At 41.7% G+C, this 18,709-nt stretch overlaps 1 protein-coding gene across 1 annotated transcript in view; it reads right to left on the bottom strand.

The window, feature by feature from the left end:
* Positions 1-18,709, bottom strand: part of ARHGAP32 (Rho GTPase activating protein 32) — a 166,902-nt gene that overhangs the window by 24,213 nt on the left and 123,980 nt on the right. Inside the window, exon 12 of the mRNA XM_056860465.1 lies at positions 4,933-5,082. Coding sequence (XP_056716443.1) covers positions 4,933-5,082 — 150 coding nt within the window. The remainder of the gene's footprint in view (positions 1-4,932; positions 5,083-18,709) is intronic.

The following is an 18,709-nucleotide window of genomic DNA, read 5'->3' as shown; positions in this document are numbered from 1 at the left end:
CTATGATAATTTAATTGGATGATGCCTAGCCCTCATTTTTTGAGACAGAAAATCTCTCTGCTTGTAGAAACAACATACAGAAACAGGGCACACATTATGCACTCCTTAGTAATTAAACCTTACCAATAGGAGTCAAAATTATGAGAGCACATTTCATCATGTTTTAATTCTACCATAACCATGCTCCAAAAGCCTACATCCTCTATAATTTCTGAATACATCCAGTCTCAGAAGATCCTCCTCTCTTCAAGTTCAGTTGAAACCTCCTGAGTAATAGACTGCAGCATGATATGACGTATAACAGAATTCAGAAGGAAGAGGGATCACAAAAGCTTTTGCTGCCGTCCATCTGAGCATGCTTGTGGCAGATGTGCTGTTGGAAGTATTTTAAAATGAAGGAACAGTGTGGAGTTGTGTGACTGGTTTTAATGGGTACCACACAAATACATAAAAGCACACACGTTTACCTATTTATACTTCCACCACTCTCCTTTACAGGGAAGGTGGCACCTTGCACATGCACCAAAAGTCACATCACATGAATCCCCAAGTGTCTCTGGCATCGCCAGGAACACCTGCCTGGCCTGCCTAATTGAAGCACCGTGTCACAGAGAACAAGCTCGGCATGTTTCCATGGCTTTCGCCCCCTGGGGCTTTCTAGCCTTATAAACAAACAGCGCAGGCAAATGCCTTCTGTGTCATAATTAAATTTCAGGGGCACCCTACTGTGACATTTAGCATCAAGCCAAAGCAGAAAACAGAAAAGGGATGGGGATGCAGCGATTCCAATACATTCAACTCACCATCTCATTCGCAGTGTCAAAAGAATGGGGGATCAACAATGAACAGGCGATGCACACGGCAGCCCCTTCTGCCCTCTGGAGATTGCTGGGCTACCGTTAATTCTCTAGTCTGTCACACTGGATAAGAACTTCATCATCACTCAACTGTGCCAGAACATGGCTAACTTTAACACCCCTCCAAGCTACATAGATATGGATAAAACAGCCTTTAGGCTAAGTAGATTGTAGTGAGTATCCTGCCTGGGTGGCAACAGGCAATGTGGTTTAACAGCAATAATTTCTCCCCTTCATAAATATATATGGAGCCTTTGCATGTGAGCAGAGCGGTAATTTGCCACCCTTGCTCTATTTTTTCCTGTTTTTCCTGTCCTTATGGCAGATCGCCTCAGGCATTGTTTGAGTTTTAAGTTTGATGGCTTCTTGCATGATATATATGGCAAACACTATGGCAACTAAATGCAACACTGTATATCACAGAAGTTGGACAGAGTGAGAGGTTGGTCTTTCTTAGGGCGCCCTGCTTAGCAACAGTCAGAGGTGTGCTCTTTTACTCCCATTACTCCCCAGCATGGTGTGGTGGAGAACCCAGTTTGATTCCCCACTCCTCCACATGAGCAGTGCACTCTAATCTGGTGAACCAGGTTGGCTTTCCCACTCCTCCACATGAAGCCTGTTGGGTGACCTTGGGCCAGTCAAAGTTCTCTCCAAACTCTCTCAGCCCCACGTGCCTCACAAGGTGAACCAGATTGGCTTCCCCACTCCCCCACATGAATCAAACCCAGTTCTCTAGATTAAGAGTCCGCCACTCTTACCTACCACACCACGCTGACTCTAAGCCATGTGACCCCATTTAAAAAAAACAAAAAACCTCCAGGTCAAATGTATTTACGGGCTTGAAGCAGGATATTCTGATGTTGTGCGCCCTGTAATAAATCACCTTCAATTTCCCCCAACAACTCCACAACCTTCCTTAATGCTGATCCTATGGGAAGCATAAGCAGAATGAGAAGGTCTCAGCTGCATGTCCAACAACACTGGTGCGATCTTCACTCTAGCTTTGATCTTCAGAATTAAGAACATATTAATTGGATTCACCAATAGCCATTTTTGCTTCCTAGACCTCAACCAGAGTTTGGGGGAGGGGGGGAAGAGATCAAATTATTGTAGCTGCTGCCTAAAAAATGTTCTTGTGGCACCTCAGGGCAGGAAGCACATTGTCTGGAGGTTGTCGTCTAGTAGTGTTCATAAAGCCACAGTTTACTTTTGCCATACTGTCACTATGGGAAAGCTGTAGAGTTGGCAAATGGTTAACTTCATTATCAGAGAAACTGTGCATACTGCTGATGTCACTGAATATTTCACTTCAATGAAATCAGATTAGTCTTCCCTTCACCTACCCCAATGTGCTCTCTCGCATTACCAGTCCAGGGGGTCTTGGTTCATTACTGGAATCAGTATTACTTGCTTAGGCCGGGTGACCAAACCTCCCACCAAACCCCCCTGCAAGAGTGGCATTTTCACAATGTGTAAGCCAGGGCCATTTGGCTGGTTAATGTACCGTCATTTTGAGTGGCTCCCGCTCAGCTGAATTCCACACATCAATATAAAGTTAAATCACTTCTAGGACAGGAACAATGGATATAAAACAAACTATGGTACCTACATGCAGCATCTATCCTTACTCAAACTATGGCATAACGATGGATGTCGACGCCATTTATTATTCAAATAATTTACTATTAAATTGTAAGTGCTTGTAAGAGAAGAAAGTGCTTAAAGTGGAATTGTAATGTGACTTAGACTGTTCAACTTTGGTTGGACTGTGCATCATCGCATGACTTAGATGAATATTGTTAGTTTCTATGCTGTGTGGTCATATGATTCATCTGTGCGAGGACAGTAGATGGCCAGCCCTTGACAGGGGCTGCCTTAGGTGGCATTTCAAACTGTAATTCTTTGGTATGACTGTGTGTCCTGTTGGCTTCTCTGGCCAAGGCGGCACTGCTTTGCCTATTTGTGGCAGCAAACTGCCATTTACACAAGATATTACAGGGCAGCATGGACGGACCTACCCCCAAAGCCAGCTTGGTGTAGCTTAGCTCCTGGTTCTTCTCTTCCCACTTCCTTTTCAACCTTCCAGTAACAAGCATGAATGAAAAATCACTGCCAGAGGTTGGACACACACAGTGGTTTACCTAAAGGAGGAGACTGTTCTAATGGTTTGGCCCAGAGCTTTAACTCTTGTGTCCTAAGCCCATTTGTTCATTTCCCCTTGTATAAGCTTAATAATGTTATTCATTACCCTCTGATTCATTTTCTTGCCCCAAAATGAAGCTCCAAGGCATCAAAACCACAAGCTAAAAATTCATTAGGACGTTTCCAGATTAGCACAATTGTCATGTTGCCTTTCATTTAGTTCTCTCATCATTCTCCACACTCTAGAATACTGGCTGTACATTGGTGCTTCCTCCTGAAATATGGAGTCTTGCTGTTTGAAGTTTTGGCACAGCACCAAAGGACATCCCAACAAACGTCGGCCATGCCAGTTAAAATGCTGAAACAGTTTGTCAGGCAAAGAAGAATCGAAGTGCCAAACTCCTGCCATTCTACAGAGAACGCCCTGCCATTTAAGGTTCAGCAAAAACAACTTTGCTGATTTCAGCAGCCACTGTGGCTCAGGCTTTCATTCAATCTACCATTTAAAGCCCTTGCTGAAACACAAGCAGAGTCACAGCACAGACAGGATGAGTGCGTAGCACACCTTAAAGCTCCTTGGGCAATAAGATCACTAAGGAGCAATGAAGCATGCTAATTGCATAAGCACTGGCACAACAATGACTAATACTCAGGCCTCTGATGAAGACAACGTTTCAAGGGGTGACGTAAGCCCTAAGTAGGCTATTACACTGAACCAAATGCCTCTACAAGGAAGAAACAGCAAATACAAGACGAGGAGTATAAAACACGGTGCTGACTCACCTAAACTTCCTCCCCCAGGAAGTCAGAATGAGTGGACTTTTCACAGATTTGCGCATGTTCAAGAGATCTTGTGAATGAACATCTTGGCAAACAAGTTATATGTCCCAATTCAGATTATAAAAGGGTTATCCAGACTCAGGTTGAACTAAACACTATTTAGTTTATGTTATATAGATCCCTCAACACAGTCCTGAATTTATGAAAAAGCCATGGGCTACGTGCCTATTCTCCTGTAACGGGTGACCATCACTTGACAATGAACTGCTGAGTGGCAGATTCTTCCACAGTGCAACAGTTTGAATAAGATAATATTTTGGCCCTATCTAAGCCTTTTATTCTAGGCCTCCATATCTAGACTCCTTATGAATACTAGTGTTAACGTACAGCTACAGTGAACTCAAATTGGAGGCTACAACAATGATGTCATCCAGTTGCCCAGAATATTAAGCCTTTTGTCACAGTGGAAGAAGAAGAGTTGGCTTTTATATGCCGACTTTCTTTACCACTTAAGGGAGACTCAAACAGGCTTACAACCACCTTCCCTTCCCCTCCCCACAACAGACACCCTGTGAGGTAGGTGGGGCTGAGAGAGTTCTGAGAGAACTGTGACTAGCCCAAGGTCACCCAGCTGGCTTCATGTGTACGAGTGAGGAAACAAATCCAGTTCACCAGATTAGCTTACACCGCTCATATGGAGCAATAGGGAATCAAACCCAGTTCTCCAGATCAGACACCACGGCTCCAAACCACCACTCTTAACCACTACACCGCACTGGCTCTCTCACATGGAGACATGAAGAGAACAAAAAAAAGTAAATATATCAACTTGGCTACATTCTAGATTGCAGGCAAACTGGCTGGCCTAATTCTTTTTTCTAAATCACTGCCACATGGACCCGTAAGTAATAAAAGATTTAAAAAGAACCAGAAGCACGTGTTTGTATGAATTACTTCTGACAGAAGCATTCTTGGGTTCAGAAAATCAGTGAGACATCATCTCTCGCTACAGAAATGCTGAATATGAAGACGTAACACATTTATTTGGTTGATTTTTTGGAAAGCAGTGCTAGTTCAGTCCAATTAAATTTTTAGAATCTGATTTTGCGAAGCCTTTCCCAAAACCACAGCAATCAGAAGATTTCTCTCTTACCATCATGGCCAGAGTTGAGGAGATGCTCTCCAAGGTCGCAGCCGAACACCCTCTCCTTTAGGATCCCCCGCTGCTTCAGCTTCTGTTTGGTTGGCCGAGACTTCATGAATGTGCGAAGGAAAGTTATAAGCTTGCCGTGTTTTTTTGATACTGTCAGATTGAAACAAATGGATTACTTGGGTGGGCAAATTACCAAAACAGCAACATACGCAATACCTTATTTACCTGAAAGGAAGACTAGATTTTTTTTCTCCATGTGTACTGCCAAGGGAAAAAAAGGGGGGAGAGCTTCTTAAATTAGCATAGAAGTTACAGTTCTGTCCAGCTGTAACTAAAAACCCAAAACTTGGGGTATAACCTTTTTATAGGGGGATCACCTTACATTCAAGGTTGGCTTCCTCTTGGGTAAATATAGTTTATTCCACTGACCACCAATTCTAGTCGCCATCAGTCACTTACTAACACACATGTATCGTCTTTAGTTTCCCAACATATCCTCCTCACCCTTTCCCCACTCTCTATTCCGTGCCATTAAAAATAAATGATTCAGGGGAATCAAAATCTGTAAGGAAATGTTTTAAACAGAGTGTTTTTTTCTGTAAGACTTTAAGAAATAACTGCAAAGTCTCTGTACTCATAAAACAGTAGAGAAGCAGCCATCCAAAGGTAGCCATTTGTTGTGTCCCTCCCTCCTATACCAAGCATATATTTCAGTCTACTTGTATGACCTGTACAAAATGGATGGAGAACACAGCCTATATCTTTTCTCTCACAGCCTCCTTTCACCTTTGTAGAGGGTTGAGCATAAAACTCTTTCAGCGCCAATTACCACTGAACAGACTGATAGAGCTGTGATGGTAGGAATGAAAAGGGAAGAGAAGAGGTATTTTCCTAGAGGAAAGGGATTTGACTCTTCATCCCTTGCTTAGCTATAGAGCTTACTTTACCAGCCAGTCTAGTTCCTGCAACTGTTTAGCCATTGCTGTTATCCTATTCTTTCAAGAGCAACAAAATGCCACAACTCCTTGGGGAATATGGCAAGACTGGTGTGTTCTTCCATTGCGATCTTTAACCTTTGTTCAATGTTAAATTTAAAAACACTTCTGTTGAAATTGAATGCCATGTCCAATTGTTGTGTAGGAACTATATACCCCTGCAACAATTAGAAGAATATCTAGCTCAGGGATGTTAGACTCAATTGTTACAAGGGCTGGATATGACATAAGTGCTTCTCGGTCAGGCCGGGCCATGCCTCGCCAGCCCAGATCGAGAGTGGGGAGGGGGTGGCTGTCTCAGCTGGCTCACGGGCCAGATAAGAGCTCTCGAGGGGCCGGATCCAGCCCGCATGCCTTATGCTTGACACCCCCAATCTAGCTGTAGATGTTGTTATGCTTTACATGACTTCAAAGTAGATAAACTGTTATTTCACAGAAGGGGAAGAAACAGGTACTAATGGCCTTCTAGGCACAGGACACCATTTGGAACAGTAATTGTTGCACTTTGAATGCAACACTGGCAATATTAATTACCGTTAGACGGTAAAGGTAACAGAGCACACGGGAGAATGTTTCCAAGAGCAAGTGCTAAGACAGCAGCACGGAACATCAGATTGAAACTACTATTCTACGAGCAATGGACTAACTTCAGAACTACGAAGTATTCCTCTAGGGTTCACACACCAAATAACCTGAGATATGCAACTCCTGGCATGTGTGCTGAATGCATGCCATGCCATTCTGCTCAGCACAGCAGCTTCCTTGCTCCACACCAACAGTCGGGGTGCGGTCAAGTTGGGATAGGTTGGAGCACAGATCTAGGATTTTTTTTTTGACCCGGAGCAGTGATGCCATCAACTGGCCCTCCTTCTTCTGGCCCCACCTCCACTGAGTGCAAGCAGACACATGCCAAAGGTTGATGCTCTGCTGCTCAGGGAATTTATACTGTACAGAGGGTGTGGGAGGCTGTCAGTAGCACATGCAAGGCAGCCTCCTCTGAGGAACAACAGAAGCCATCGCTGACACATTCAGGTGGTCTCCGCAGTCTGCAGGGACGTGGGTTGCCTGGGGAGCCAGCAGAATGGAGCTCTGGTTGGACACAGCCTGAGACCAGAAGGTCACCTGTCTCCTTACGTTGCCCTCAAACCCTTCTGGCCCACTGCAGTGGCTGCAAACTCATTCAGCTACTTGGTGTGATTCAGCTGGAGAAAAGGTAGCCTCACTCCTTACCCAAAGGCAGAGGGGACTATGTGTATAGGCTCCCCACCCTCTTCCCCAGAAACGGAGGCTTGTGAGTAGGGTTGCCAGCTCCGGGTTGGGAAATACCTGGAGTTTTTGGGGGTGGAGCTTGATGAGGGTGGGGTTTGGAGAGGAGAGGGACTTCCGTGCTATAGAGTCCAATTGCCATTTTATCCAGGGAAACTGATCTCCATCGGCTGGAGATCAGTTATAATAGCGGGAGATCTCCAATCACTTCCTGGAGGTTGGCAACCCCACTTGAGAGAGATGTGGGGAGAAAGACACACGCAAGGTAAGGAATAGGTTGGGCCTGGAGGGTCCCCTTTCTATAGGCAGAATGACTTAAAATGAGAATTTGAAGTGTGCTGATTCGAAGATGGAAAGTTTGGGTGTAAACACTGCTGCCCTCGGACATACTCAGAAAAGCATGTTTTAAGGACCAGGGACTGTACTAGCTTTACTTTCATCCACTGTAATCACATTTCTAAGTATTTCCAACTGACTCTTCTAAAGCACCGTTATTTTAGTCCCTTGCTCCTGTGCAAAACACCCAAAGTGATCAATATACAAAATATGCATTATAGCTAACTTTGTAGTTGTTAGGGTTGCCAGCTCTGGGTTGGGAAATACCTGGAGATTTTTGGGGCAGAGCCTGAGGAGCGTGGGGTTTGGGGAGGGACTTCAATGCCATAGAGTCCAATTGCCAAGGTGGTCATTTTCTCTAGGTGAACTGTGTGAACAGACTGCTGGACTTGATGGACCTTGGTCTGATCCAGCAGGGCTTTTCTTATGTTCTTATGAACTGATCTCTATCGGCTGGAATTCAGTTGAAATAGCGGGAGATCCCCAGCTGCTACCTAGAGGCTGGCAACCCTAGTAGTTGTCGATCATAAGAACATTTTCACAGGTAGACACTGCAAGTATTTTAAAAAATACTCTGGCATGCCCAAAACTAAACCATGAACACCAATGTAGATATGTGGCTAGAGAATGATTAAACAGGGGAAAAAACCTGGAAAAGAACCCTAGCAGTTTTGATTTCCATAATCCCCCCCCCACACACACCCCAATGGAAAATGCTACTTTCTTGAACTGAAATTTAAACTAGACCATCAATTCTCAGTTATGTTAATATCTTGTAAGCTCCACTGAACTACAGATAATGCAACAGAGATTTCTACAAGCAGCAATTATGTACGGGAGGGAAATGACCTGATGTTAAGAGGGTAGATTCTACATAGAGGACAAAGCCATTCCATTACATTGTTTTCCTTTTTTTTAAAAAAGCAGTGAAAAAGAAAACTCACAAAGTGATCTACAAAAATGCCCTTGATTACCTAACTGAAGTCCTTTTGTTTGCCTAGTTTACAATCAATTCTGCTGAAACATTCTGCTCAAATAAAAGCCAGGAGAACATGAAAGTCAGGAAAGGATTTCCTTTGTACCCAAGTCTTTTCAGTACCAGGAAGTTATCAAGGCTCACAAAACAGCAGTATTAGCCATCCAGCTCCCTGTGCTTTTCGATCAGTAATGGCCAGGAGGAAGAACAAGTCAATATATCGCTAACACTAAACATGCATTAGTGCAGCAATCAAAGGCCCGACTGGTTAACATCTTTGTGAGGAAACAGCCATCATTTCTTCTTATTCAAAACGGTAAAAGCAGAGTTTTAGAGGCTGCCAGCACCTGGCAATAGACAGGGTTGCCAGGTCCCTCTTCGCCACCGGCGGGAGGTTTTTGGGGCGGAGCCTGAGGAGGACGGGTTTGGGGAGGGGAAGGACTTCAATGCCATAGAGTCCAATTGCCAAAGTGGCCATTTTCTCCAGGGGAACTGATCTCCATCAGCTGGACATCAGTCGTAATAGCAGGAGATCTCCAGCTAGTACTGAAGTGCCCTGGTTGTCTTATAGAGTCCAATGAAGACAACTAGGAGGAGGTTAAAAAGAGCAACAGTTCTTTATTTAGCTAAACACAAACCTGGGGGTGAAATAACCCACAAATAAGATGTGCAGAGTTACTCACCCGAGAAACAAAGGAAAATCAGTATCATTGGTTCTTGTAGGTTATCCGGGCTGTGTGACCGTGGTCTTGGTATTTTCTTTCCTGACGTTTCGCCAGCAGCTGTGGCAGGCATCTTCAGAGGAGTAACACTCTCTGTGTTACTCCTCTGAAGATGCCGGCCACAGCTGCTGGCGAAACGTCAGGAAAGAAAATACCAAGACCACGGTCACACAGCCCGGATAACCTACAAGAACCAATGAACTCTGACCGTGAAAGCCTTCGACAAAGTCAGTATCATTTATGCATTCGCATGGGGCAGGCCCATGGCTGCTGACAAGCAGACTGATACACAAAAGCGCCAATGCACATTGTCTACTTCACTCTAATTAGCATAACCTATAGATATTAGCCGAAGGCATCACTTAGTGAGTGCCTGATCTTGTGAGCTCGGTAACCAGAAACCACATTCCTGAAGATGAACGTAATTCAGAGCTCTCTACTGGTGAGAGGCCGTACCAGGCACAGAGAGCATGATTTGTTGGTTCATGGCTCCCGGATGCCAACTTCCCAAAGCTTCCATGTGTGTGCGTATGAATACATAGTGTTCTAAACCAGCCCTTATATCTGGGCATTACAGTACCCGGAGGTTGGCAACCCTACAACAGGGGAAATCTAAAGATCTTTAGCTTTTGGCATTCCAAAACACTGACGTTTTAGACCATGAGAAAATTTAATTTTAAGCAGTAAGATCCCGTAATATAACTGTCACAAATGAAGAAATCCTTGCTACAAAAAACTGAACTCTCCGGGTACTATTAAACACCCCCCCCCAAAAAAAAGTTTTCACACTTTCATCTGAGTGCATTAAAAAGTATCATTTCAAGTGCCTCTGAGGCTTTTATTTTTGGACTGGCAGAGCTACCTAACCTTTTTTTAAATCTAGCCCTGTCATCTCTCCCTCCAGGAGCTAATTTGCAGCCTAGCCAGGCCTGACATGCCACTTTTATGCGTCAGACTGATACCTGATGTATCTAGCAAGTGCGAGGGCAGAACCTCGACACTTTAAATAGCTGTAGGATCTCACTGGATGGTTACATGGGGAAATGGAGTTTGTGCAGTTAAATTTTATTTTATTTTATTTATACCCTGCCCTTTCCCAACCAAGTCGGGCTCAGGGCAGCTTCCAACAATCAATGTACATGATACAGTATAATGCAAGTTAAAACACACAGAATTAAAAACGTGAAAATGAAAACATTTTACAATCCAGCTAAAAGACAGCAGCCAAATTTCATACCTACTGTAAATACTAATTATTTTCTGATGGTGAGGTGGGCTCGTAAGGTCGTAAAGCAGAGGAGCAACACTAATTTAGATGCAAACAGCCCTTGGGGAGTGGGGACAAGAAAAGATCCAAGAAAAGGAGAGGAACCAAGAAGGGTGGGGGAGGAAAGGAGGAAGGGAAAGAAAAAGGGAGGAAATGTTGTTCACAACTATGCAGCTGCGCTAAAAGCGGCATAAGATGCTGCTATAGGACAAAAAATGAGTAAAGTGTGTGGGGATGGTAGTACTGAAAATGCCAATGGGACTGTAATGCTTAGCAGGGTTTGCACAAAGTTCAGAATAGTCTCTGCAGTTTTTTTTTCCTTGTGCTGTTAAGATTTTATAGCTGGAATTTACAGCATCTGGGTCCAAAGTACATCAGGCCGAGACTGCAATCAAGGTGTTCTTTGCTAGCTGGCTAACTGCAAACTTTACCTTTAGCCTAGAAGTTTTATGACTCTGACAAAGTAAGAATAAAGGGGAAAAACGGTGGGGGTGATCCACCCACCTTTTCAGAAAGAACTTCAAAGGTTTTTGTTTGTTTTTTAAATTCACAAATCCAAGATCCTGTTACTCATCTCAGTACCTCTGTTTCCTAGAATGGGCCACTGCATTTCCTGTTCTGAGTTTGAGGACAGCTGAACGCAAATACTTGGCGCTCCCGGCCAGTTAAGAAAGAAAATAAGGGGGCCACACCAAGGCAAAACGAATGCAAGGAAACAAATGGTGCAGAGGGAAATGAATTCTTTAATAATTTTTGCAACTCCTATGCGTTTCACAGGCAGTTTCATCAGGGGGAATCTATCAGATTTTTTGTAACACTGTAAAAATTATTAAAGAATTTGTTTCCCTCTGCCCCAATTATTTCCTTGCCTTCGTTACTCCTGGCCAGTTGTAAAAAGTGTGCAGGAGAAGTCAGCAGTTCTTCCCCTCCATATTGGTATATCCCATTCTCACAGTGTTCTTAAGTTTTGTGTATCTTTAGGGTTGCCAATCACCAGGGGGTGGCTGGAGATCTCCTGCTATTACAACTGATCTCCAGCCAATAGAGATCAGTTCACCTGGAGAAAAATGGCTGCTTTGGCAACTGGACTCTATGGCATTGAAGTCCCTCCCCTCCCCAAACCCCATCCTCCTCAGGCTCCGACCCAAAAACCTCCCACCAGTGGCGAAGAGGGACCTGGCTACTCTATATATCTTGACAGATTCAAATCCATCCTGAGGATACCAAGAAACCTGCTAGTAACCATAGCAAACTTCATCAATACAACAATTTAACCACAAAACTGGTTTGCCCTAAAAGGTGTTTTAAGTTTTAAATGTTATTATTTGCAATCAAGTTGCTACTGACCAATCTACATACTGAAAACAAAAGTGTGACCCCTCCTCTTACCACAGCAAATACAGACTATTGTTTAGAACGGTGTCGCTCTGTTTAGGACTACACTCTTAAAAACTTAACAAGTAAATACCGTGTTCATTGTTTAACGCGTCATGCTCTAATAATAATGCTTTGTTCAGGCAACAGCTGTTTAAAATTTCTGCAATTCCTAGTCCTATGACATTACTTAGCAGATGTATCATCCTACTGATTGCACTGATTTATATTGTGTAATTCACTTTGAGCCCATTCCTGAGTGGGGGGGATGGAGGTGGTTTTGTGGAGGCTGGAGGAGGTGTAGTAGCTCGGCCTCCAGAGCAGCTTTATTTAAAAAACCCTTTATTTCAAAAACCCGGTGGAACTTCTCACAGAATTCCACACGGTTGTGCCACGATTTTGCAGGCGTATCTCGCCACCTGCAAAGTAGCACTTTTGGGGGCTGGAAAGGGTTAGAACGCTGCCTAAAGGCAGCTCCTCCCCTAGGAATGCCCAGGAAAACCTCCCGGGACACCGGCACAAACACTCACGCCAGACAGACGCTGCCGGGCATGCAGCGCGGGCGCAGAAGGCTCGTTCCTATGTGGCTCTGCCACCCCCCAAGTCTCAGTGAAAAAGGTGGCCTATAAATAATGTAAATAAATAAATAGTTCATATGTAATATATCAACTGATATAAGCAATGTGCCGTGAAAAAAGGAACTCAACAGATGTGGCATACCGGATACATGGATTTAGAGATACACTAAGGGTGTTAAATGCTTGTGAAAATATCCACCTCTGCAGGAAGGAAACATAGCAACAGAAAGCTCTTTAAAGCACATGGGTGCAAGCATGCCTTCGCAATCCACTTACTGGGCTTTGTGACAATTTAGCAAGCATTCGCAGATGAATTAAAACCCCTCACATCATACAGTTGCCCAGCTGAAGCACTAATATAATTAAAAATGTGTCCTTTCCTAGTTGTAATAGCAGCAGGATTGCTAATACAGGATTAGCATCCTGGAAAAGAAAATCTTTCGACATACAGAATGACCCACATTTACAGCTCATGACCAGCATATTGGCTGCCTTTCTTATTAACAACAGTGATTTTACACTCAGCTGTCTCCTGCTGTGCAGAAAATGTTGTGCTAAGGTCAAAAAGTAGAACGTGTGCAATTGCATGGTTTTAAACTGATAACTACAGTATGGGAGCAAAATCAAAAGGAGAGAAAGCAAATGATTTAAAAAGTTACTTTATTCGACTAGCTTCTTGTCTTCAAAATGTAGAGGATGATTAAAGAGATAATGGGGCTAAGTGGCACTCTATAAGGAACAAATTTAAAACAGGAATGGTTGCATATTTAAAATTCTACATCAAAAATCACTGAGGCATTTTATTTCAGTTAAGCACACTCTTTTACATAATTTCATCTGCTAGTCATGGTGAGAACCAATACAAAATATGAATGCTCCAACCAGCTGCCCAAAGGCTATTTTTCAGTGTAGTTAAAAATGTCAGTCCTACTAACTCAATTCGAGCTTTGAAGAAGTCAACACATTCAAGTCAAGGGCTAGAAGCTTGGTCTTAAAACAAACTAACAAAGTGCAGATTCTCCAGATATTGGATTCTATGCGTCCTATGTTATATACATTCCCCGTCTTTACACAGAAATGTGGAATAAAACACAGTTCCGATTGTAAATGGAAGTGTGGGTGCTCATTGATATGTTTTCTGTTAACTGAACTGTAGAAAACTGGCAAAGATACCATGAAAGAGGGCCTGACTACACAATTTAATAGGCCTTGAAAATAACCAATGCAGGTTAAGGTCAGACACAATAAATAAAGTCAGACACAACCACCTTTCCATTCCTTTATTTGCAAAACAGAAATAATTTCCCCTTCCACAAAACACATTCTAAATTGACTTTAGAAGACCAAAAGCTTCCTTTCACGTTAGGCTTGTCCTTGGAAACATTACCCACATTGCCCCCGGTACAAGATTAAGTACCATGAGTTCAAGTTGCTAGTGTTAATTGATGTTTCAAAAATGGATACAAAATGGATATACACTGAAACTAGCTCCATACTATCTAGCATCTGAACAATTCAGAGTCCATCCTTTTAGATTTCCAAAAACCAAACAGCTAATCCCATGTCCCTGCAAGATTTAGATAACATTATATCAAGTTAATTAAAACTATACTCAGAAAAAAGAGCTAACTGTATCTATGAAGCAAAAAGAGCAGGTGATTAGACTAGAGATGTAAAAATTTCAGAAATCAGCTGTGGGATTTTTTTTAATGGAAATTCTAGGAAGAGCTGAAATGTGTGTAATACTTTCCTATCAACCCTGAGGCTTTAACAACATAAAATACATGATTTATAACATAGCACAGAAAATTGTACTAATTGGTCATATTTATGGAATTTAAAAATATAAATGCCTTAATTTTCTATAAAGTTTCAAATATAAATAGTAAGAGAGAGACAGCACACTCCAAGCTGACGCATCCTACACTACCTTAGCACACACATCTTGATTTTTTTGTCATCTGAGAGGTAGGTAAAAATAAAAGATGAAAGCAGAAAACAAATGATATAATAAGAAAAGAATGCGCATTATTTGGAACAGTCTTGTAAAGTCACAACAGGCAGGACTAAGAGTATTTGGATATCAAGTTAAACTTCATAACACTGGTTAAGACAGTCTTTACACATAAAGATTGAATTAGGTCATTATAACAAATTACCATTCTTATGTACAGTGTACATTCTCTAGTTATGCAATGGAATAGTCATGCGTATACACATTAATGTGTCACATATCAGGCATGTCTCAAACTGCACATGCTTACTAATGTGTTTAGCATTTAACATACAAACAAAATTAGTCATGGAATGCAGGCTGTTTCTATATCAGACTTTATTCTGTGTGAACTCCATACTGATAAACATGCACCTGTTAATGATGACTGATACACAAGAGCTGATACATTTAATATGCTATGCATAATTATATCTGTATTGCATAGACATGCTGACTCCATATTTAGTTGTTACAAACAAATAGTAATTGTTCATGACAACAGCAAGCCTGATATTCTCAAGCCTGTACACCTAAACCAGGCAATCTTCAATTCTGGCCACATGTGAAAAGGAGCATGTGCACTGGAGAATAAACCTGACTGATTCTTCTCATCACAAATAAACTCTAGTTTGCTGATCTCTGAAAGCAAAAGGCAAATTTTATTTAAAACATTTTAAGCCTCCTTTCTACCCAACTGAGGTTCCCCCAAGGCCTAAACATTAAAGCAAGATTTAAAACATGGGTACATTTATAAAAACAATTAAAACAGAACACCTAAATACATGCATGGGAGGAAGAGTCAATAAGAATCAGGGAGGAAACACCAGTCAAACAAAACTTGTTTGTGGAAGATGATGATAGATTGGGAGAGAGAATTCCATAATTTTGGAGCCATGACTGAGAAGGCCCTTTCCTGGGTTGCCAGCCATCAAGACTCAAATGTCAGACACCAGAAGCAGGGCATCCAAAGATGACTGTAGTGGTTGGGTAAGTTCATATGGAACTTGGCAGTTCCAGATATGCTGGCCCCAAGATACATAAAGCTTTAAGTAAAGTTTCTCCACAGTCCATTTGTTGTAATGTTTTATCAATAAAGTGCCAAGAAACGTTGTCAAAAGCTTTTTCTGCGTCTAAAAATATCATTGCTGTTTTTAATGATTTTGACTTTGCATATTTTATTGCACTAAGAACCAGTCTTAAAGTTTTTAACACGATATATACGGCGCAAAGAGCTCGTCTCTTGATCAACGGTCAGTTGTCAACAGAAATAAACATTACAAAAGGTACAAGACAAGGCTGTCCTCTTTCCCCATTTCTATTCGATTTATCAATGGAGGTCTTCTCAAATTATATAAGAAACGATTCAAAAATCAAAGGCTTAACAATAGAAAATGAAGAACACAAAATCAAAAGCTATGCAGATGACGTTGTCTTAATTTGTCAAAACCCTGAACAAAAACTCCCATATGTTTATAAACATCTCATCGAATATGCAAAATATTCCGGATATAAACTTAACAAAACAAAGACGAAAATTTTGACTTTTAATCTAACAGCAGATGAAGACAAGCATATTGAAGATATTATCGGATGTCGAATTACCAAAGAACCAGTGAAATATTTGGGTGTCAACATATCTTCACAAAACAATACACTTCTAAGGTCAAACTACTTGAAAATTTGGGGAGAAATAGAAAAAGATTTGAGTTTATGGTCAAAAATGAACATCTCATGGATAGGAAGGATATCGACGATAAAGATGAATGTTCTTCCTAGACTAAATTTTTTATTTCAATTTTTGCCGATTGACATCCCTGACAGGACACTAGAAAACTGGCAAAAACAACTTAATCGATTTGTTTGGAACGGGAAAAAACCGAGAGTCAGATTTAAAGTCCTTCAAGACGAAAAGAAAAGAGGAGGGCTGGCATTGCCTAATCTCAAATTATACTACCATGCTGCCTGCCTAACTTGGATAACTGAATGGATAAAACATCCCAAAAGCAGACATGTTATTTTAGAGCGGGCGGATCTGGGACAAGGTTTCCATAAAGCTTTGTGGGACTCCAAATCAAAAACTCAAAAAGATAAAGTATTAGAAGATTGCGATGTCAAAACAGTGTTACTGAAAGTCTGGAAAAGATACAAAAAGAGAATAAGTCCTTCTCCGCCACCTATAATGTCACCAACTGAAGCTTATCACGATAATGTTAAACTGAAACCGGGTGTTCACTTTACCTACAATGACATGATAGAGCCCACGGGAGAAATTAAGACCATGATTAAACTTCAAGAAAAATTTCAAAAGTTGAATTGGTTAACTTATTTACAACTGAGGTCCAATTTGCAAAAAGACTGTTTATATCCACAACCATTTCGCGAACTAACAGAATTTGAGCAGTTAATATCTAAAAATGACTCACACGTCTTAGGAAAAATATACAAGCTTCTCCTGAAATATGACACAGAAGAAGAACAAGTGAAAACAAATATGATAAAGTGGATGCAAAATTTCGGAGAAATGATTAATATGGACCTATGGGAAAAACTTTGTTCTTCTGAATTGAAATATACTGTCTGTCAAGAAGTGAAAGAAAATTGGTACAAAACCTTCTACAGATGGTATTTGACTCCTAATATGCTTTCCCAGATGACAACTCCAGGGAAAAAAGGTGCATGTTGGAAATGTCAAGAGTCAGACGGCTCTTACTTTCATGTTTGGTGGACGTGTTCAAAACTACAACTATATTGGAAAAGAATTCATCGAGAACTACAGATGATGTTAGATATGAAATTTACATTTGATCCAAAATTCTATTTACTCAGTATAGTGCCGTCAAGTTTACCTACGAAATCGCATGATGTCTTCAAATATGCTACAACAGCTGCTAGAACAATTTTAGCAAGAACCTGGAAACAAACCCACATACCTGAAATTGATGACTGGAAAGAAAAACTTCTGGAATATGCAACCATGGCTAAAATGACTTTTGAGTTAAATCCTAAACCCAGTGAATCTACTGAGCAATTTGAGGAGAAGTGGGCGTCTTTTTATACTTATATGAAACGCAGCTAATTTAAACTTTATAATAAATTCTGAATTATATTTTTTATCATAATTAACTGCCAAGTAGAATATGAATTTTTAAAATATCATAAATCAGCCTGATGCAAGTACAATAAATTAAAGAGATTTTGCAATTATGTTTTATTTAAAAATCATTTTATAATATTGTATTGTTTTTATAATGATAACGTTTACCCCTTTCCCTTTTTTCTTCCTGTACCCTCCAATTATATAAATAAATAAATAAATAAAAAGCTTTAAGGGTGCCCTGAATTGGGCCCAGTAGCAAATTGGGAGCCAGTGTGGGGAGAACAAGGCTAGACTAATATGGTCCCTATGATTTATCCCAACCACAATTCTGGCCACAGCATTCTGCACCAACTGTAGCTTCCACACACTTTTCATGAGCAGCCCCATGTATTGTGCATTGCAGTAGTCTAATCCAGATGTTACCAGGGCATGCACCACCTTGGCACTATCTTTTTTTGCCAAGGAAAGACTGCAACAGGCTCACCAGCCACAGCTGATAAAAGAAGTCCTAGCCACAGTTGCTACCGGTTTTTCTAGCAGGACGCTTAAGTCCAGATGCACCCCCCAAACTATGAATCTGCCCTTTTAGGTTGAATGCAACCCCATCCAGAACAGGAGATACCTCAGATCCTGGGGTCAATCCTTCCTCCCACCAGTAGCACTTGTGTTTCGTCGGGATTAAATTTCAGCCCATTATTATTCATCCCAAAACTTCCTCCAGGCCCTGGTTCATGGTTTTTACAGCCTTCCTGAGAAGTTCGGGGAGGACAATATATAGCTAAGTATCATCTGCATATTGGTAACGGCCCTCGCCCAAATATCTGGATGACCTCTCCCAGTGGCTTCACATAGATGTTGAAAAGCTGGGACTGTGTTGGACCCCCATAGGCCAGAGTCCAAGCAGCCTTCCCCTAGCTCCACCACCAGAAACCTACCTCCCAGGTAGAACCAAAGCCACCACAGAACAGTACGCAACCCAGTCCTAACCCTAAAAGGCAGTCCAGAAAAATACCATCATCAAGCTACTTCTAACTACTCTTTGAGAAAAGCCTTTTCTAGTGATGGTTTTGGGCAGGGAGATTCCATGAGGGGGACTCTAGAAACTGTTTGGTGGGATGGCTTCCATCCAACATTGCAATGGCCTGCCCCCCCCCCCCAGAAGCTATCCAT

Source organism: Euleptes europaea, chromosome 14, assembly GCF_029931775.1.
Source record: "Euleptes europaea isolate rEulEur1 chromosome 14, rEulEur1.hap1, whole genome shotgun sequence".
NCBI classification, from domain to species: domain Eukaryota; kingdom Metazoa; phylum Chordata; class Lepidosauria; order Squamata; family Sphaerodactylidae; genus Euleptes; species Euleptes europaea.
The sequence above is the reverse complement of the archived record's forward strand: the minus strand, read 5'-3'. Positions and strand labels throughout refer to the sequence as shown.